At 53.8% G+C, this 22,179-nt stretch overlaps 1 protein-coding gene across 1 annotated transcript in view; it reads left to right on the forward strand.

Moving 5' to 3' along the window:
* LOC137318232 (myosin-10-like) overlaps positions 1–22,179 on the forward strand; it is a gene marked incomplete at its 3' end in the record, with an annotated part of 97,089 nt that overhangs the window by 1,371 nt on the left and 73,539 nt on the right. The window contains exons 2-3 of the mRNA XM_067981162.1: positions 15,195–15,222; positions 19,175–19,277. Coding sequence (XP_067837263.1) covers positions 15,195–15,222; positions 19,175–19,277 — 131 coding nt within the window. The remainder of the gene's footprint in view (positions 1–15,194; positions 15,223–19,174; positions 19,278–22,179) is intronic.

The raw sequence follows: 22,179 nt of genomic DNA on the forward strand, positions 1-22,179 counted from the left end.
CCGTGTGTGTGTCTCCGTGTGTGTGTCTCTCAGTGTGTGTGGGTGTGTGTCTCTCTCTCCGTGTGTGTGTCTCTCTCAGTGTGTGTGGGTGTGTGTCTCTCTCTCCGTGTGTGTGGGTGTGTGTCTCTCTCTCCGTGTGTGTGTCTCTCTCAGTGTGTGTGGGTGTGTGTCTCTCTCTCCGTGTGTGTGTCTCTCTGCGTCTTGCTCTCCTCATCTCTCTCCCTCTCTCCGTGTCGCGCCCCCTCTCTCCCTGTCGCTATGTGCGTGCGTGTATCTCTCTGTAAGGAAGTGGGACTAATCGGACAGCTCTTTTCAAAGAGCCGGCACAGGCATGATGGGCCGAATGGCCCGCCTCCTGCGCTGTAAGATTCTCCGAACTCCGGCTCTCCCGTCGCTAACATGACCCGGCGAAACCAGAAAATATAAACCTGCGGTGTGAGCGCAGTGCGAGTGTGACCAGAGCAGTGACCAACGAGAGAGCAATAAAGTCATTGGCAGGTGGAGCAGCGGATAGCAGCAACTCGAGGGATAAAGTCCAAGGCTAGAAGGGGTGGAATTAATTCAGCTTCTATTGGAGCCACCTCCCTTATCATAGTATCAGAGCAAGTACAGCACAAAAGGAGGCCATTCGGCCCATCGTGCCTTTGTCGGCTCTTTGAAAGAGCTGTCCAATTAGTCCCACTCCCCCTGCAAACTTTTTCCCTTTTAAGTATTTATCCAATTCCCCTTTTGAAAGTTACGATTGAATTTGCGCCCACCGCCCTTTCAGGCAGTGCGTTCCAGATCATCACACTGTCTGTGTCTTGTCTCTCTCTTTTTTTATTCGTTCATGGGATGTGGGCGTCGCTGGCGAGGCCGGCATTTATTGCCCGCCCCTAATTGCCCCTTGAGAAGGTGGTGGTGAGCCGCCTTCTTGAACCGCTGCAGTCCGTGTGGTGAAGGTTCTCCCATAGTGCTGTTAGGAAGGGAGTTCCAGGATTTTGACCCAGCGACGATGAAGGAACGGCCGATATATTTCCAAGTCGGGATGGTGTGTGACTTGGAGGGGAACGTGCAGGTGGTGTTGTCCCCATGTGCCTGCTGCCCTTGTCCTTCTAGGTGGTAGAGGTCGCGGGTTTGGGAGGTGCTGTCGAAGGAGCCTTGGCGAGTTGCTGCAGTGCATCCTGTGGATGGTCCACACTGCAGCCACGGTGCGCCGGTGGTGAAGGGAGTGAATGTTTAGGGTGGTGGATGGGGTGCCAATCAAGCGGGCTGCTTTGTCCTGGATGGCGTCGAGCTTCTTGAGTGTTGTTGGAGCTGCACTCATCCAGGCAAGTGGAGAGTATTCCATCACACTCCTGACTTGTGCCTTGTAGATGGAAAGGCTTTGGGGAGTCAGGAGGTGAGTCACTCGCCGCAGAATACCCAGCCTCTGACCTGCTCTTGTAGCCACAGTATTTATATGGCTGGTCCAGTTAAGTTTCTGGTCAATGGTGACCCCAGGATGTTGATGATGGGGGATTCGGCGATGGTAATGCCATTGAATGTCAAGGGGAGGTGGTTAGACTCTCTCTTGTTGGAGATGGTCATTGCCTGGCACTTGTCTGGTGCGAATATTACTTGCCACTTATCAGCCTAAGCCTGGATGTTGTCCAGGTCTTGCTGCATGCGGGCATGGATTGCTTCATTATCTGAGGGGTTGCGAATGGAACTGAACACTGTAATCATCAGCGAACATCCCCATTTCTGACCTTATGATGGAGGGAAGGTCATTGATGAAGCAGCTGAAGATGGTTGGGCCTAGGACACTGCCCCGAGGAACTCCTGCAGCAATGTCCTGGGGCTGAGATGATTGGCCTCCAACAACCACTACCATCTTCCTTTGTGCTCGGTATGACTCCAGCCACTGGAGAGTTTTCCCCCTGATTCCCGTTGACTTCAATTTTACTAGGGCTCCTTGGTGCCACACTCGGTCAAATGCTGCCTTGATGTCAAGGGCAGTCACTCTCACCTCACCTCTGGAATTCAGCTCTTTTGTCCATGTTTGGACCAAGGCTGTAATGAGGCCTGGAGCCGAGTGGTCCTGGTGGAACCCAAACTGAGCATCGGTGAGCAGGTTATTGGTGAGTAAGTGCCGCTTGATAGCACTGTCGACGACACCTTCCATCACTTTGCTGATGATTGAGAGTAGACTGATGGGGCGGTAATTGGCCAGATTGGATTTGTCCTGCTTTTTGTGGACAGGATGTTGCTGGGCAATTTTCCACATTGTCGGGTAGATGCCAGTGCTGTAGCTGTACTGGAACAGCTTGGCTAGAGGCGCAGCTAGTTCTGGAGCACAAGCCTTCAGTACTACAGCTGGGATGTTGTCGGGGCCCATAGCCTTTGCTGTATCCGGTGCACTCAGCCGTTTCTTGATATCACGTGGAGTGAATCGAATTGGCTGAAGACTGGCTTCTGTGATGGTGGGGATATCGGGAGGAGGCTGAGATGGATCATCCACTCGGCACTTCTGGCTGAAGATGGTTGCAAACGCTTCAGCCTTGTCTTTTGCACTCATGTGCTGGACTCCACCATCATTGAGGATGGGGATGTTTGCAGAGCCTCCTCCTCCCATTAGTTGTTTAATTGTCCACCACCATTCACGACTGGATGTGGCAGGACTGCAGAGCTTTGATCTGATCCGTTGTTTGTGGAATCGCTTAGCTCTGTCTATAGCATGTTGCTTCTGCTGTTTAGCGTGCATGTAGTCCTGAGTTGTCGCTTCACCAGGTTGGCACCTCATTTTTAGGTATGCCTGGTGCTGCTCCTGGCATGCTCTTCTACACTCCTCATTGAACCAGGGTTGATCCCCTGGCTTGTTGGTAATGGTAGTGTGAGGAATATGCCGGGCCAGGAGGTTACAGATTGTGCTGGAATACAATTCTGCTGCTCTTGATGGCCCACAGCGCCTCATGGATGCCCAGTTTTGAGCTGCTAGATCTGTTCTGAATCTGTCCCATTTAGCAAGGTGGCAGTGCCACACAACACGTTGGATGGTGTCCTCAGTGCGAAGACGGGACTTCGTCTCCACGAGGACTGTGCGGTGGTCACTCCTACCAATACTGTCATGGACATAAGCATCTGCGACAGGTAGATTGGTGAGGACGAGGTCAAGTAGGTTTTTCCCTCGTGTTGGTTCGCTCACCACCTGCCGCAGGCCCAGTCTGGCAGCTATGTCCTTCAGGACTCGGCCAGCTCGGTCAGTAGTGGTGCTACTGAGCCACTCTTGGTGATGGACATTGAAGTCCCCCACCCAGAGTACATTCTGTGCCCTTGCTACCCTCAGTGCTTCCTCCAAGTGGTGCTCTCTATCGATCTCTCTCTCTATCGATCTCTCTCTCTATCGATCTCTCTCTCGATCGATCTCTCTCTCTATCGATCTCTCTCTCGATCGATCTCTCTCTCGATCGATCTCTCTCTCGATCGATCTCTCTCTCGATCGATCTCTCTCTCGATCGATCTCTCTCTCGATCGATCTCTCTCTCGATCGATCTCTCTCTCTCGGTCTCCCTCTCTCGGTGTCTCCGTCTGTCTCTCTCTCTAGCTCTCTGTTTCTCTCCCTCTTTCTCTCTGTCTGTCTCTCTCTCTCTGTATGTCGCTCTCTGTATGACGCTCTCAATCTCTGTGTCTCCCCTGCTCCCTTCACCCCACCATTGGTGGCTGTGCCTTCAGTCGTCTCGGCCCAAAGCTCTGAATTTCCCTCCCTAAACCCTGAACTTCTCCAGACACAGACTGGTGAAATGGGCAGAGACATGGCAGATGCAATTAATGCGGATAAGTGTGAAGTGACGCATTTTGGGAACAACAACATGGAGGCGCAGTATAATCTAAATGTTGAGGGGGGGGGGGGCGGGCAGGAGCAGAGGGACCTGGGTGGGGTGGGGTGCATATTCACCAATCTTTGAGGGTGGCAGGGCAAGTTGATAAGGTGGGTAAGAAAACATGTGAGATACTTGGCTTTGTCAATAGGGGCATTGAATACAAAAACTCAGAAGTCATGTCAAACCTTTACCGATCACTGGTCGGGCCTCAGCTGGAGTATTGGGTCCAATTCTGGGCACCGCACTTTAGGAAGGATGTCCAGGCCTCGGAGAGGGTGCAGAGGAGATTTACCAGAATGGTCCCGGGGATGAGGGACCTCGGTTATGTGGGAGAGACTGGAGAATCTGGGGTCGTTCCCCTCAGAGCAGAGAAGGTTAAGGAGGAGATTTGATCGAGGGGTTCAAAATGAGGCAGGGGTTTTGAGAGAGTAAATAAGGAGAAACTGTTTCCAGTGGGCAGGAGGGTCGGTGACCAGAGGACACGGATTTAAGGCGATCGGGGAAAGAGCCAGAGGGGGGAGATGAGGAGACATTTATTTAACGCAGCGAGTTGTGACGATCTGGAATTCGCTGTCTGAAAGGGAGCAGATTCAATAATAACTTTCAAAAGGGGAATTGGAGAAATACTCGAAGGGGAAAAATTTACAGGGGTGTGTGGGGGAAAGAGGAGGGGGGGGGAGTGGGACTAATCGGAGAGCTCTCTCACAGAGCCAGCACGGGCCCGATGGGCCGAACGGCCTCCTCCTGTGCCGTAAGAGTCTCCGATTCTACAAACGCACGCCCACAAGGACGACGGCGGGGAGAGAAGGCGCGATGTACCGCGCGGTGACTGCTCTCTGCGCGCGCCCGCGCTGGCGGACGTTTTCGTGCCTCGCCTGCTCAAGCAGCGCCCGCGGCCCGGTCCCTGGCCCTCCCATCGCTGACGTGACCAGGCGAGACGGAGGAAACATATAACAATACAATATTGGAAAATGTGAGGTGATGCACTTTGGCAGGAAAAATCAGAGAGCAAGTTAGTATCTTAAAGGCGAGAAACTGGAAAGTACTGCAGTACAAAGGGATCTGGGGGTCCGAGTGCAAGAAAATCAAAAGGTTAGTTTGCAGGTGCTGCAGGTGATCAAGAAGGCCACCGGAATGTTGGCTTTTATTGCTCGGGGGATAGAATATAAAAACAGGGAGGTATTGCTGCAGTTATATAAGGTATTGGTGAGACCGCACCTGGAATACTGCATACAGTTTTGGTCTCCATACTTAAGAAAAGACATACTTGCTCTCGAGGCAGTACAAAGAAGGTTCACTCGGTTAATCCCGGGGATGAGGGGGCGGACACATGAGGAGAGGTTGAGTAGATTGGGACTCTACTCATTGGAGTTCAGAAGAATGAGAGGCGATCTGATTGAAACATATAAGATTGTGAAGGGGCTTGATCGGGTGGATGCGGTAAGGATGTTCCCGAGGATGGGTGAAACTTAGAACGAGGGGGCATAATCTTAGAATAAGGGGCTGCTCTTTCAAAACTGAGATGAGGAGAAACTTCTTCACTCAGAGGGTGGTGGGTCTGTGGAATTTGCTGCCCCAGGAAGCTACATCATTAAATAAATTTAAAACAGAAATAGACAGTATCCTGGAAGTAAAGGGAATTAGGGGTTACGGGGAGCGGGCAGGAAATTGGACATGAATTTAGATTTGAGGTTAGGATCAGATCAGCCGTGATCTTATTGAATGGCGGAGCAGGCTCGAGGGGCCGATTGGCCTCCTCCTGCTCCTATTTCTTATGTTCTTATGTTAACATATGTGAGCGCAGTGCGAGTGTAACCAGAGCAGCAACCAAAGAGAGAGCAATAAAGTAAAAGGAGCTGGAGCAGCGGGTAGTAGCAACTCGAGGGATAAAGTCCAAGGCTAGAAGGGGTGGAATCGATGCAGCCACCTCCCTTATCATACAGTGATTCCATTGTTTCCTTGTAGGTACAGCACAGAAGGAGGCCATTCGGCCCATCGGGCCTGTGCCGGCTCTGTGAGAGAGCTCTCCAATTAGTCCCACTCCCCCCCTCCTCTTTCCCCCGTATCCCTGTAAATTTGTCCCCTTCGAGTATTTCTCCAATTCCCCTTTTGAAAGTTATTATTGAATCTGCTCCCTTTCAGGCCGTGAATTCCAGATCATCACAACTCGCTGCGTTAAATAAATGTCTCCTCATCTCCCCCTCTGGCTCTTTTCCCGATCACCTTAAATCCGTGTCCTCTGGTCACCGACCCTCCTGCCACTGGAAACAGTCTCTCCTTATTTACTCTCTCAAAACCCCTTCCTGATTTTGAACCCCTCGATCAAATCTCCTCCTTAACCTTCTCTGCTCTGAGGGGAACGACCCCAGATTCTCCAGTCTCTCCACATAACTGAGGTCCCTCATCCCCGGGACCATTGTGGTAAAATCAGGTTATATGTTCATCTAAGGGGCCTTTTGGTGGTAAACTTCCTGTTTATTTTTAATTCAAAAACTTGGGGATTATGGGGCTCGAGTCCTAGAGTATATCCATCTACCTCCGACAGTGCAGCACTCCCTCAGTACTGGGACCGGGGAGTGTGGGCCTGGATTATGGGGCTCGAGTCCTAGAGTATATCCATCTACCTCCGACAGTGCAGCACTCCCTCAGTACTGGGACCGGGGAGTGTGGGCCTGGATTATGGGGCTCGAGTCCTAGAGTATATCCATCTACCTCCGACAGTGCGGCACTCCCTCAGTACTGGCACCGGGGAGTGTGGGCCTGGATTATGGGGCTCGAGTCCTAGAGTATATCCATCTACCTCCGACAGTGCAGCACTCCCTCAGTACTGGGACCGGGGAATGCGGGCCTGGATTATGGGGCTCGAGTCCTAGAGTATATCCATCTACCTCCGACAGTGCGGCACTCCCTCAGTACTGGCACCGGGGAGTGTGGGCCTGGATTATGGGGCTCGAGTCCTAGAGTATATCCATCTCCCTCCGACAGTGCAGCACTCCCTCGGTACTGGGACCGGGGAGTGTGGGCCTGGATTATGGGGCTCGAGTCCTAGAGTATATCCATCTACCTCCGACAGTGCAGCACTCCCTCAGTACTGGGACCGGGGGAGCGTGGGCCTGGATTATGGGGCTCGAGTCCTAGAGTATATCCATCTCCCTCCGACAGTGCGGCACTCCCTCAGTACTGGGACCGGGGAGTGTGGGCCTGGATTATGGGGCTCGAGTCCTAGAGTATATCCATCTACCTCCGACAGTGCAGCACTCCCTCAGTACTGGCACCGGGGGAGTGTGGGCCTGGATTACGGGGCTCAAGTCCCTGGAGCGGAGGCTCGAACCCTCGACCTTCTGACTCCGAGACCAGAGAGCGACCCACCGAGCCATGGCAGACACTTTGAGCTTCAGGTGCCACGAATTCTCAAACCAAAGTGGGATCCCCCGGCTCCATTCGCACTTTCCAGTCCGCCGAGCAGTGAGCCCAGAGTTTCACACAGAGCAATGGAGTCAAAGGATAATGGGGAAAAGGCAGGAAAGTGGAGTTGAGGTAAAAATCAGATCAGCCATGATCTCGTTGAACGGCGGAGCAGGCTCGAGGGGCCGAATGGCCTGCTCCTGCTCCTATCTCTTATGGTCTTATTAATGAGATGTGTGCGCAGCGGACGGACCCCAGCTTGTCTCGGGTCGGTCGGCGTCCATCCTAGAGAGCAACTCGCCGCAGTGAGGTGCGTAATGGGGAAGAGTCCACCCGCTCAGACGGGGTGTGTGATCCCTCTGCGTGCAGGAATGGGACGGGGTGTGACCGACAGTGAATGGAATCCGCCCTTCCCTTGTGTCCGGGCCCGTCTCTTTTGTGTCGAGGTGACGCACCTCAAGAGGGCTGGGTGAAGGTTAAGGGCAGGTTCCACCCCTCCCTTAACTTGGTCATTCCGTTACTCCTGTCTAACCGGGTAATTTACCAATCCAGCCCGGTCGTGTCAAGATCACTGGCCTGTTCAGCTTTGAGCTCGTTCGTCTGAACGAACGTTCATACCGCACCTTTAGCGTAGTGAGAACGTCCCAAGGCGCGTCCCAGGAGCGTAAGTTGGACGCAGTTTTGGCGCCGAGCCACTTAAGGAGATATTGGGACGTCTTTCAGGAGGAGAGGCTGAGGAAGGGAATTCCAGGGCTTACACGGCTGAAGGCTCGGCCGCCAGTGGTGGAGCGAAGGAAGAAGGGCAATGCACAAGAGGCCAGAGTTGGGGGAGCGCAGAGATCTCGGAGGGTTGTAGGGGCTGGAGGAGGTTACAGAGATAGGGAGTGGGGGGCGAGGGCCATGGAGGGATTTGAACAGGAGGATGAGAATTGTAGGGGCTGGAGGAGGTTACAGAGATAGGGAGGGGGGCGAGGGCCATGGAGGGATTTGAACAGGAGGATGAGAATTGTAGGGGCTGGAGGAGGTTACAGAGATAGGGAGGGGGGGCGAGGGTCATGGAGGGATTTGAACAGGAGGATGAGAATTGTCGGGGCTGGAGGAGGTTACAGAGATAGGGAGGGGGGGCGAGGGTCATGGAGGGATTTGAACAGGAGGATGAGAATTGTAGGGGCTGGAGGAGGTTACAGAGATAGGGAGGGGGGCGAGGGCCATGGAGGGATTTGAACAGGAGGATGAGAATTGTGGGGGCTGGAGGAGGTTACAGAGATAGGGAGGGGGGCGAGGGCCATGGAGGGATTTGAACAGGAGGATGAGAGGGGGTGATTGGGAGTGATAATTACTCCGATGTTATTGGAAGTGAGCAGGGAGATGAGTCGATCGTTCAGGTTTATCGTACCTGTGCCCATGTGAGCGTAACAATGAGCTTCCCCTGTGCGTTTGGAGCTGGCTGCTGTGGAAAATGTAACCGGGTCTCCCCCCTGGGGGAAAGCAGGATCAGATTCCAGCTGCAGCCGTGACCCAACCACTCCTGGGTGTGCTGGTTTCGATCCCCGCCTCGATATGTTTCCTGAGTTCCCCGCTACCTGTCGGGCAGGTTTTACAAGGAAAATGAAACGCTCGATTGCCGAGATTGTTCTTTCAAGTTAGATTTGTGCCGGATGACCTCAGGATGGCCCGAAGCGTTTCACAGCAAATGAAGTCCTTTCTCTTTAAGAAATGTCGTCACTGTTTGTGATCACGGGAAACGCAGCAGGGAAATTTGCGCACAGCAAGATCCCACAAACAGCAACGAGTTAATGACCAGATCATCTGTTTTCTTTTTAGTGATGTTGGTTGAGGGATAAATATTGGCCCCAGGACACAAGGGGAGAACTTCCCCCTGCTCTTCTTCCAATAGTGGCCGTGGGATCTTTTGCATCCACCTGAGAGGGGCAGACGGGGCCCTCGGTTTAAGTTCTCATCCGAAAGACGGCACCTCCGACAGTGCAGCACTCCCTCAGTACTGGCACCGGGGAGTGTGGGGCTGGATTATGGGGCTCGAGTCCTAGAGTATATCCATCTACCTCCGACAGTGCGGCACTCCCTCAGTACTGGCACCGGGGAGTGTGGGCCTGGATTATGGGGCTCGAGTCCTAGAGTATATCCATCTACCTCCGACAGTGCGGCACTCCCTCAGTACTGGCACCGGGGAGTGTGGGCCTGGATTATGGGGCTCGAGTCCTAGAGTATATCCATCTCCCTCCGACAGTGCAGCACTCCCTCAGTACTGGGACCGGGGAGTGTGGGCCTGGATTATGGGGCTCGAGTCCTAGAGTATATCCATCTACCTCCGACAGTGCAGCACTCCCTCAGTACTGGCATCGGGGAGTGTGGGCCTGGATTATGGGGCTTGAGTCCTAGAGTATATCCATCTCCCTCCGACAGTGCGGCACTCCCTCAGTACTGACACCGGGGGAGTGTGGGGCTGGATTATGGGGCTCGAGTCCTAGAGTATATCCATCTACCTCCGACAGTGCAGCACTCCCTCAGTACTGGGACCGGGGAGTGTGGGCCTGGATTATGGGGCTCGAGTCCTAGAGTATATCCATCTACCTCCGACAGTGCAGCACTCCCTCAGTACTGGCACCGGGGAGTGTGGGCCTGGATTATGGGGCTCGAGTGTCTGAAGCGGGGCCTGGAACCCACGACCTTCTGACTCAGAGGCGAGAGAGAGAGAGAGCTGCCCTCTGAGCCAGCACTGACAGAATCTAACGGTGTATTTCTGATAATATGGTAGTTCGTAGAACTGTTCAGTGAGGAGTCTCAGTGTTCAGAGTGAGTGCTTGCCTCCTTCGTGCTCCCCCTCCCTCATTCCTGCACGCTTCAGCACAGGCTAGTTTATTTTTATATTGTGTGCGTGTGTGCAAACCCAGATTAGCGGCCCCATCGAAAGTGAGTTCGAGCCAAGTGCAAATCCGGCCAAGCGTGCATTGTAACCTGGACCTGGTCCGCTTCCTATTCTCCATTGCCAGAGGATTCCTGGCCCTCCCTCGCAGAGCCGACCATTAAACGGTGCTATCGCTGAGCTTTCCTCTTTTATTTCCCGCCTGCAGTTTTGTCCCCTCCCAACGACAGCAGCAGCGGCTTGCTTTCACGCGGCGCCTTTAAAAACGTCCCCCAAGGCCCTTCCCAGGAGCGGTTATCAAACACAATCTGACCCCGAGCCACATGAGGAGATATTAGGGACAGGTGACCAAAAGCTCGGTCGAAGAGGGAGGTTTTAAGGAGCGTCTTAAAGGAGGGGGGAGAGGAGGAGAGGTTTAGGGAGGGAATTCCAGAGCTCAGGGCCCAGGCAGCTGAAGGCACGGCCGCCAATGGTGGAGCGATGGGAATCGGGGATACGCAAGAGGCCAGAATTGGAGGAGCGCAGAGATCTCGGAGGGTCGTGGGAGGTTACAGAGATAGGGAGGGGGGGGGCGAGGGCCATGGAGGGATTTGAACAGGAGGATGAGAATTGTCGGGGCTGGAGGAGGTTACAGAGATAGGGAGGGGGGGGCGAGGGCCATGGAGGGATTTGAACAGGAGGATGAGAATTGTAGGGGCTGGAGGAGGTTACAGAGATAGGGAGGGGGGGCGAGGGCCATGGAGGGATTTGAACAGGAGGATGAGAATTGTAGGGGCTGGAGGAGGTTACAGAGATAGGGAGGGGGGGGCGAGGGCCATGGAGGGATTTGAACAGGAGGATGAGAATTGTAGGGGCTGGAGGAGGTTACAGAGATAGGGAGGGGGGCGAGGGCCATGGAGGGATTTGAACAGGAGGATGAGGATTGTCGGGGCTGGAGGAGGTTACAGAGATAGGGAGGGGGGCGAGGGCCATGGAGGGATTTGAACAGGAGGATGAGGATTGTCGGGGCTGGAGGAGGTTACAGAGATAGGGAGGGGGGCGAGGGCCATGGAGGGATTTGAACAGGAGGATGAGGATTGTCGGGGCTGGAGGAGGTTACAGAGATAGGGAGGGGGGCGAGGGCCATGGAGGGATTTGAACAGGAGGATGAGGATTGTAGGGGCTGGAGGAGGTTACAGAGATAGGGAGGGGGGGGCGAGGTTCATGGAGGGATTTGAACAAGAGGATGAGAATTTTAAAATCGAGGCGTTCCCGGACCGGGAACCAGTGTCGGTCCAGCGAGCACAGGGGGTGATGGGTGAACGGGACTTGGTGTGAGTTAGGATACGGGGGGGGGAGCGGGGAGTTTTGGACGAGCTGGAGTTTACGGAGGGTGGACGATGGGAGGCCGGCCAGGAGAGCACTGGAACAGTCGAGTCTGGAGGTGACAAAGGGCACGGGTGAGGGTCTCAGCAGCGGACGAGCTGAGGCAGGAGGCGGAGACGGGCGATGATACGGAGGCGGAAGTCGGGAGTCTTGCTGATGGAGCGGATATGAAGGCACGGCCCCATGACGGGTTTTGACGATAGGCACGTTCCACCGGCTTACCTAAGCTGCTTGGACAGGCAATTCAACCATGGGGAGCTTCACTTCCAAGCTTGTTCTCGTCTGGTGTTCACCGGAATGCTGGCTGATGTTTTCTTCCCCCCCCCCACCTCCCCTGACGTACCTGAGGGTCGAGAGGCCTCCTCCCCCTCCAGCAGCATCGCCCGGCTGAGATGAGCCAAGTCTGAACGCACCGGCGATTGAAGCTGGGAATTCCTCGGGCTGTCCACTGGGTGTGTGGGTGGCTCAGAGGGTCTCACTCCCGACTGAGTCGCGGCTTCAATCCGCTACTCCCAGGACCACAGCTCGAGTACTGCGTACAGTTCTGGTCACCACATTACAGGAAAGATGTGATTGCACCAGAGAGGGTGCAGAGGAGATTTACGAGGATGTTTTCTTTTTATTCGTCCACGGGATGCGGGCGTCGCTGGCGAGGCCGGCGTTTATTGCCCGCCCCTAATTGCCCCCTCGAGAAGGTGGTGGTGAGCCGCCTTCTTGAACCGCTGCAGTCCGTGTGGTGAAGGTTCTCCCACAGTGCTGTTAGGAAGGGAGTTCCAGGATTTTGACCCAGCGACGATGAAGGAACGGCCGATATATTTCCAAGTCGGGATGGTGTGAGACTTGGAGGGGAACGTGCAGGTGGTGTTGTTCCCATGTGCCTGCTGCTCTTGTCCTTCTAGGTGGTAGAGGTCGCGGGTTTGGGAGGTGCTGTCGAAGAAGCCTTGGTGAGTTGCTGCAGTGCATCCTGTGGATGGTGCACACTGCAGCCACTGTGCGCCGGTGGTGAAGGGAGTGAATGTTTAGGGTGGTGGATGGGGTGCCAATCAAGCGGGCTGCTTTGTCCTGGATGGTGTCGAGCTTCTTGAGTGTTGTTGGAGCTGCACTCATCCAGGCAAGTGGAGAGTATTCCATCACACTCCTGACTTGCCCTGTTGCCAGAACTGGAGAATTTTAGCGATGGGGAGAGATCGGATAGGCTGGGGTTGTTTTCTTCAGAACAGAAGAGGCTGAGGGGTGATTTAATTGAGGTGTATAAAATTATGACAGGACTAGATAGAGTGGATAGGGAGGACCTATTTCCCTTAGCAGAGGGGTCAGTGACCAGGGGGCATTGATTAGGATTACAGCGGAGATGAGGAAAAGATTTTTCATCCAGAGGGTGGTGGGAATCTGGAACTCACTGCCTGAGAGGGTGGTCGAGGCAGAAACCCTCAACTCATTTAAAAAAAAATCCCTGGATGTGCACCTGAAGAGCCGTGACCTACAGGGCTACGGACCGAGTGCGGGAAAGTGGGATTTGGCTGGGAGGCTCGTTTCTCAGCCGGCGCGGACACGATGGACGAACGGCCTCCTTCTGTGCCGTAAATTTTAGAGTCATAGAGTTATACAGCACGGATAGAGGCCCTTCGGCCCATCGTGTCCGCGCCGGCCATCAGCCCTGTCTACTCTAATCCCATATTCCAGCATTTGGTCCGTAGCCTTGTATGCTATGGCATTTCAAGTGCTCATCCAAATGCTTCTTGAATGTTGTGAGGGTTCCTGCCTCCACAACCCTCTCAGGCAGTGAGTTCCAGACTCCAACCACCCTCTGGGTGAAAAAGTTCTTTCTCAAATCCCCTCTAAACCTCCCGCCTTTTACCTTGAATCTATGTCCCCTTGTTATAGAACCCTCAACGAAGGGAAAAAGCTCCTTAGTATCCATCCTATCCGTGCCCCTCATAATTTTGTACACCTCAATCATGTCCCCCCTCAGCCTCCTCTGCTCCAAGGAAAACAAACCCAATCTTCCCAGTCTCTCTTCATAGCTGAAGCGCTCCAGCCCTGGTAACATCCTGGTGAATCTCCTCTGCACCCTCTCCAAAGCGATCACATCCTTCCTGTAGTGTGGCGACCAGAACTGCACACAGTACTCCAGCTGTGGCCTAACCAGTGTTTTATACAGCTCCATCATAACCTCCTTGCTCTTATATTCTATGCCTCGGCTAATAAAGGCAAGTATCCCATATGCCTTCTTTACCACCTTATCTACCTGTTCCGCCGCCTTCAGGGATCTGTGAACTTGCACACCAAGATCCCTCTGACCCTCTGTCTTGCCTAGGGTCCTCCCATTCATTGTGTATGAATGGGAGGACCCTAGGCAAGACACTCCAGGCCGACACTCTGCCGTGAAAGTTTATCTTCAGAAGCATCGCACGATTTTTTTTTAAGAGACACAAGAAAAAGGAGCAGGAGTAGGCCATTTGCCCCCTCGAGCCTTCTTCGCCATTCAGTCGGATCTTGGCTGATCTTCAACCTCAACTCCACTTTCCCGCCCGATCCCCATATCCCTCGATTCCCCCGAGAGTCCAAAAATCCATCGATCTCAGCCTTGAATATCCTCAACGACTGAGCGTCCACAGCCCTCTGGGGTAGAGAATTCCAAAGATTCACCACCCTCTGAGTGAAGAAATTTCTCCTCATCTCAGTCTTGAATGTCCGACCCCTTATCCTGAGACTATGCCCCCTGGTTCGAGACTCTCCAGCCAGGGGGAAACAACCTCTCAAGAGTCCCACATCTGAATAACCTGCTCTTATAACCAGTGTTCTTTTTTATTGAAAGCATTTGCCTCGGGTGCTTGTGGAGGCGTACTCCCTCCGCTGCATGTTATCTGCATAATTTCAACATTGCCTTGTACCTTTGATCCTCAATCGGCTCCCCCTCCCCTCACCCCGAGAGTGGTCGAACGCCCCCCCCAGTTCTGACTTGGAGGCGAGGGGTCGCTGATCGACTGAGCCCTGCTGACACGTCCACCGGTCTTGAGGGCCGTACGCACAGTGAGCCAAAGCTGTTCAAGTAACAAAGGGAAGGGGGGCGATGATTCTGTTCGACAGTGTCTTCCTCCTCCTGTTCCTATAGTAACAGGCTCGAGGGGCCGAATGGGCCTCCTCCTGTTCCTATGGTAACAGGCTCGAGGGGCCGAATGGGCCTCCTCCTGTTCCTATGGTAACAGGCTCGAGGGGCTGAATGGGCCTCCTCCTGTTCCTATGGTAACAGGCTCGAGGGGGCTGAATGGGCCTCCTCCTGTTCCTATAGTAACAGGCTCGAGGGGCCGAATGGGCCTCCTCCTGTTCCTATGGTAACAGGCTCGAGGGGCTGAATGGGCCTCCTCCTGTTCCTATGGTAACAGGCTCGAGGGGGCTGAATGGGCCTCCTCCTGTTCCTATAGTAACAGCCTCGAGGGGCTGAATGGGCCTCCTCCTGTTCCTATAGTAACAGACTCGAGGGGCTGAATGGGCCTCCTCCTGTTCCTATGGTAACAGGCTCGAGGGGGCTGAATGGGCCTCCTCCTGTTCCTATAGTAACAGGCTTGAGGGGCTGAACGGATCTCCTCCTGTTCCTACGTTTCCCACGAATGTTTAAAATGCATTGTGTGCTCTATGTACTGACCAGCGTGACGTGTTTACATACGGTTTAATACATTTTTACTTTGCTTTCACAGATCGGGAGGATCAGTCTATTCTGTGCACGTAAGAACATTTTTTTATTATTAAACCTTCGGTCTGCTGTTTGCCACGGCGTGGGGATGGTGAGGAGGAGCTGAGTGTGTTTTTGGTGGTGGAGGCGACGGGGGGGGGGGGGGGGGGGTGGGCGAAGAGAGAGAGCTTAACCAGGAGGCACCACAAGCACCTACGTGACGGCAGTGTGAGGCTCCACCAGGATAGGGCACTGCTTTCAGCTGGCAGCCGTGTGCCCTTGGGTTAATGGGGGAGAGGAGCAGAGGGACCTGGGGGTACAGATACACAAATCACTAAAAGTAACAACGCAGGTTAATAAGGCCGTAAAAAAGGCAAATCAAGCACTGGGGTTCATTTCCAGAGGGGTAGAATTGAAAAGCAGAGAAGTTATGTTAAACTTGTACAGAACCTTGGTTAGACCACACTTGGAGCACTGTGCACAGTTCTGGTCTCCATGTACCTTGGTAGACCACACTTGGAGCACTGTGCACAGTCCTGGTCTCCATATACCTTGGTTAGACCACACTTGAAGCACTGTGCACGGTTCTGGTCTCCATATACCTTGGTTAGACCACACTTGGAGCACTGTGCACGGTTCTGGTCTCCATATACCTTGGTTAGACCACACTTGGAGCACTGTGCACAGTCCTGGTCTCCATATACCTTGGTTAGACCACACTTGAAGCACTGTGCACGGTTCTGGTCTCCATATACCTTGGTTAGACCACACTTGGAGCACTGTGCACGGTTCTGGTCTCCATATACCTTGGTTAGACCACACTTGGAGCACTGTGTACAGTTATGGTCTCCATATACCTTGGTTAGACCACACTTGGAGCACTGTGCACGGTTCTGGTCTCCATATACATTGGTTAGACCACACTTGGAGCACTGTGTACAGTTATGGTCTCCATATACCTTGGTTAGACCACACTTGGAGCACTGTGCACGGTTCTGGTCTCCATATACCTTGGTTAGACCACACTTGGAGCACTGTGCACGGTTCTGGTCTCCATATACCTTGGTTAGACCACACTTGGAGCACTGTGCACAGTTCTGGTCTCCATATACCTTGGTTAGACCACATTTGGAGCACTGTGCACAGTTCTGGTCTCCATATACCTGGGTTAGACCACACTTGGAGCACTGTGCACAGTTCTGGTCTCCATATTATAAAAAGGATATAGAGGCACTGGAGAAGGTGCAAAAAAGATTTACTGGGATGATACCAGAACTGAGAGGTTTGACCTATCAGGAAAGGCTGAACAGACTGGGGCTCTTTTCTCTAGAAAAGAAAAGACTGAGGGGTGAACTGATCGAGGTCTTTAAGATTATGAAAGGGTTCGATAGGGTAGACGTAGAGAAGATGTTTCCCCTTGTGGGGGAGACCAGAACTCGGGGCCATAAATATAAGATAGTCAGTAATAAATCCAATCGGGAATTCAGGAGAAACTTCTTTCCCCAGAGAGTGGTGAGAATGTGGAACTCGCTCCCACAAGGAGTAGTTGAGGTGAATAGTGGAGATGGATTTAAGGGGAAGCTGGATAAACACATGAGGGAGAAAGGAATAGAAGGATAGGGTGATAGGGTGAGATGGAGGAGGGAGGGAGGAGGCTCGTGTGGAGCATAAACACCGGGATAGACCTGTTGGGCCGAATGGCCTGTTTCCGTGCTGTAATTTTGACGTAACTCGAAGGATTGATCAAACCCTTTCTCTTGGGGAGATGACGAGGTACCCTCCCCCCTTTAAACTGTCGTGATTCAAACGTTGCCGACGTTCTCCTTAAAAGCAAAACGGTTGTGAGCCGGCTGTGTTTTTTTTTCTGTTTTCTTTCCCGAGCTTGTTGCTGGGCAGGAGAGGCTGGTGTTTACGACAGTTCGAACTCCCTTCGGCACAGCAGCTGCCCCTTGTTTATTCGCTGCCTGTCTGTCTCTCGTCCTTGCCTGCAAGCAGAAAACAAAGGCAGCTCCCTCCCTCTTCCCCACGCCCCCCCTGGCATTTTGAAGCGACAATAAAACTTTTTCCCTGCAACCTGCAGTGGTAAACGTCGACAGGAAGAGGAGCAAACAATGCGACAGCCGGCAATAAGGATTGCGGACAGGATGTGTGTGTGTGTGTTCGGCACAAGATCAAAGAATCATAGAAGTTTACAACATGGAAACAGGCCCTTCGGCTCAACATGTCCATGTCGCCCAGTTTATACCACTAAGCTAGTCCCAATTGCCTGCACTTGGCCCATATCCCTCTATACCCATCTTACCCATGTAACTGTCCAAATGCTTTTTAAAAGACAAAATTGTACCCGCCTCTGCTACTGCCTCTGGCAGCTCGTTCCAGACACTCACCACCCTTTGAGTGAAAAAATTGCCCCTCTGGACCCTTTTGTATCTCTCCCCTCTCACCTTAAATCTATGCCCCCTCGTTATAGACTCCCCTACCTTTGGGAAAAGATTTTGACTATCGACCTTATCTATGCCCCTCGTTATTTTATAGACTTCTATAAGATCACCCCTAAACCCCCTATTCTCCAGGGAAAAAAGTCTCAGCCTATCCAACCTTTCCCTATAAGTCAAACCATCAAGTCCCGGTAGCATCCTAGTAAATCTTTTCTGCACTCTTTCTAGTTTAATAACATCCTTTCTATAATAGGGTGACCAGAACTGTACACAGTACTCCAAGTGTGGCCTTACTAATGTCTTGTACAACTTCAACAAGACATCCCAACTCCTGTATTCAATGTTCTGACCAATGAAACCAAGCATGCCGAATGCCTTCTTCACCACCCTATCCACCTGTGACTCCACTTTCAAGGAGCTATGAACCTGTACTCCTAGATCTTTGTTCTATAACTCTCCCCAACGCCCTACCATTAACGGAGTAGATCCTTAATAAAATACTCAGCTGGACCGAGTGTAGAGTGAAAGAGGCAAGGATGAAGTGGGGGGCAAGTCCCAAGATTTGAAACGTGAGAGAGAGCTGCAGAAGTTATGGTTTAGTGGCACCAGATCGGAGAACACCTGGAGCACTGTGTGCAGTTTTGGTCTCCTTACCTGAGGAAGGATACACTTGCCTTTAGAGGCGGTGCAACGAAGATTGATTCCTGGGATGAGAGGGTTGTCCTATGAGGAGAGGTTGAGTAGAATGGGCCGATACTCTCTGGAGTTTAGAAGAATGAGAGGTGATCTCGTTGAAACATATCAGATTCTGAGGGGGCTCGACAGGGTAGATGCTGAGAGGCTGTTTCCCCCTGGCTGGAGAGTCTAGAACTAGGGGGCATAGTCTCAGGATAAGGGGTCGGCCATTCAAGACTGAGACGAGGAGAAATTTCTTCACTCAGAGGGTGGTGAATCTTTGGAATTCTCTACCCCAGAGGGCTGTGGACGCTCAGTCCTTGAGGATATTCAAGGCTGAGATCGATGGATTTTCGGAATCGAGGGATATGGGGATCGGGCGGGAAAGTGGAGTTGAGGCTGAAGATCAGCCATGATCCGATTGAACGGCGGAGCAGGCCCGAGGGGGGCCGAATGGCCCACTCCCGCTCCCGTTCCTCCAGCCCTTGTCATCCTGGACTTGAAGCTAAGCTAAGCCCGCCCTGCACTCTGATTTGGCCCCAAGTTTAACACTGCCCTTCTCTGCTCCCGTGGGGCTTTAATGCGATGGCTCCGCCCCTCGCTCGGCTCTGGTCCCAGGTTACTCTGGATTGTACGGACTGCGTGCGTGTCGTCCTCCGTGCGCTGCTCGTGCTTTTTTTTTTTTGCTTTGTTGCCGAGTCCACTCTTTTGGTCTCCCTCAAAAGCAGGCATTTTAACAGACCAATATCGACAGGTCCGAAATCAATCAACCCCCTTCCCGCCCAGTGTTTGGACTGCGACCTGCTGGTTTCAGGCTTTGGCCAATCGATGCAATAAACGTGTCCCTGTTTCTTTCTTTCCCTCCCCTCATCCCCCCCCTCCCACCCGACAGCGGAGAGTCCGGAGCTGGAAAGACGGAGAACACCAAGAAGGTCATTCAGTACCTCGCCCACGTGGCATCATCTCACAAAGGCCGGAAGGACCACGCTGCTCCTGTAAGTAGTCCGACCGCATCGCATCGCTCGCCGACAGCCGTCGTTCCGCGGTGGGGGGGACACGTGGGCGCCGCTGGCGAGGCCGGCGTCAGTCGCCCGTCCGCCCTTGAACCCGCCGGAGCTCCCGTGTGGGGAAGCTGCTCCCGCAGCGCTGTTACGTTCCAGTGTTTTGACCCAGCCACAAAGAGGAGACGACCAACAGGCTTGCGGTTTATACAGCGCCTCATCACGGTAAAACGTCGCAAGGCGCTTCGCAGGAGCGTAAATCGCACGGAATCTGACCCCGAGACACATGAGGAGATATTAGGGACAGGTGACCAAAAGCTCGGGCAAAGAGGGAGGTTTTAAGGAGCGTCTTAAAGGAGGAGAGAGAGGGGGAGAGGTTTAGGGAGGGAATTCCAGAGCTCGGGGCCCAGGCAGCTGAAGGCACGGCCGCCAATGGTGGAGCGATGGGAATCGGGGATACGCAGGAGGCCAGAATTGGAGGAGCGCAGAGATCTCGGAGGGTTGTGGGAGGTTACAGAGATAGGGAGGGGGGGACGAGGGCCATGGAGGGATTTGAACAGGAGGATGAGAATTGTAGGGGCTGGAGGAGGTTACAGAGATAGGGAGTGCTGTGCCTTTTATCTGCCTGGCCCCTACAATTCTCATCCTCCTGTTCAAATCCCTCCATGGCCCTCGCCCCCCTCCCTATCTCTATAACCTCCTACGACCCTCCGAGATCTCTGCGCTCCTCCAATTCTGGCCTCTTGCGTATCCCCCATTCCCATCGCTCCACCATTGGCGGCCGTGCCTTCAGCTGCCTGGGCCCTGAGCTCTGGAATTCCCTCCCTAAACCTCTCCCCCCTTTCTCTCCTCCTTTAAGCCGCTCCTCAAAACCTCCCTCTTCGCCCGAGCTTTTGGTCACCTGTCCCTAATATCTCCTGACGTGTCTCGGGGTCAGATTATGTCTGATTTACGCTCTTGGGAAGCGCCTTGGGGACGTTTCACTACGTTAAAGGCACTTTATAAATGGGGGCTGTTGTGTTGGCACAGACAGCAGGACTGCCTTTGGTTGGATTGGGAGAGGGTGGGGGCGTTGGTGTGGTGGGTCGAAATCCTTCCTGCGAATAGGGGGATTCCTTGCTGGTGGATTAAACCAGGCGTATCTCCCGGCCTGTCGCCGGGGCGGGGGTGGCGATGGCGGGGGTCGGGCGAGGGGGGGGGGGGGTCGCTGACGCCAAGCCCTAACGCATTGCCTTTTATTCCTTTTCCCTCTCCGCTGACAGCCGGATCCGCCCCAGCCCGTCAAGCACCAGGCAAGTGCCCGCTTGCGACCCGCGCACGCTCACTCCCGCTCCCACCGCTGCATGACCCCATCGCAGCCGCTGCGGAGAGAGAGCTGGGCTAGCTTCCAGGGGGAGGGGACGGGACGGGGAGGGGGCTGCTCACAAGGAGGAGGCGCCCTGCTCCGAGTCGCTGCGGGCTTGTGCGGTCGGACTCCGCACCCCGCCCGCAGGGGAGAGGCGCGTGTCCGTCTCGGTCCGCGTGAGGGAGGCCGTCTGGCCCATCTTGAGCCACCCATTCGCAGGGACAGGAGGAGGCCCATTCAGCCCCCTCGAGCCTGTTACTATAGGAACAGGAGGAGGCCCATTCAGCCCCCTCGAGCCTGTTACTATAGGAACAGGAGGAGGCCCATTCAGCCCCCTCGAGCCTGTTACTATAGGAACAGGGGGAGGCCCATTCAGCCCCCTCGAGCCTGTTACTATAGGAACAGGAGGAGGCCCGTTCAGCCCCTCGAGCCTGTTACTATAGGAACAGGAGGAGGCCATTCAGTCCCTCGAGCCTGTTACTATAGGAACAGGAGGAGGCCCATTCAGCCCCCTCGAGCCTGTTACTATAGGAACAGGAGGAGGCCCATTCAGCCCCTCGAGCCTGTTACCATAGGAACAGGAGGAGGCCCATTCAGCCCCTCGAGCCTGTTACTATAGGAACAGGAGGAGGCCCATTCAGCCCCTCGAGCCTGTTACTATAGGAACAGGAGGAGGCCCATTCAGCCCCCTCGAGCCTGTTACTATAGGAACAGGAGGAGGCCCATTCAGCCCCCTCGAGCCTGTTACCATAGGAACAGGAGGAGGCCCATTCAGCCCCTCGAGCCTGTTACTATTGGAACAGGAGGAGGCCCATTCAGCCCCCTCGAGCCTGTTACTATAGGAACAGGAGGAGGCCCATTCAGCCCCTCGAGCCTGTTACTATAGGAACAGGAGGAGGCCCATTCAGCCCCTCGAGCCTGTTACTATAGGAACAGGAGGAGGCCCATTCAGCCCCTCGAGCCTGTTACTATAGGAACAGGAGGAGGCCCATTCGGCCCTTCGAGCCTGTTACTATAGGAACAGCAGGAGGCCCATTCAGCCCCTCGAGCACGTTCAATCAGATCTCGGTCGATCCGCATCTCAACTCCATTTACCCGCCTTTGCTCCATATCCCTCGCTATCCCAAAAAAAAAAATCTATCCATCTCCAGTCTTGAAAGCTCCAACTGACCCCCAGCATCCACGGCCTTTCTTCGGGGGGAGAGAGTTCCAGATTTCCACTCCCCCTTGTGTGAAGAAATGCTTCCTGACATCACCCTTAGCCCTAATTTTAAAGTTACGCCCCCACTCTCATCCTCCCTCCCTCCCCCCCGCCACCAGAGGAAATAGTTTCTCTCTATCTACCCTATCAAATCCTTTAATTACCTCAAACGCCTCCAGTAGATCACCCCGTAATCTTGCACGCTCGAGTGGAACGTTAGCCTGGTCTGTGCAACACATCCATCCAGATACGTCCTGGACACCCCCCCACCCCACCCACCAGCTCCCTCCCACTCCGATTGCAGCTTACCGTCGTTTCTTAATCAATGCCAGCGTGTCCGTCTTTACTCT

Source organism: Heptranchias perlo, unplaced genomic scaffold (assembly GCF_035084215.1).
Source record: "Heptranchias perlo isolate sHepPer1 unplaced genomic scaffold, sHepPer1.hap1 HAP1_SCAFFOLD_672, whole genome shotgun sequence".
Taxonomy (NCBI): Eukaryota; Metazoa; Chordata; class Chondrichthyes; order Hexanchiformes; family Hexanchidae; genus Heptranchias; species Heptranchias perlo.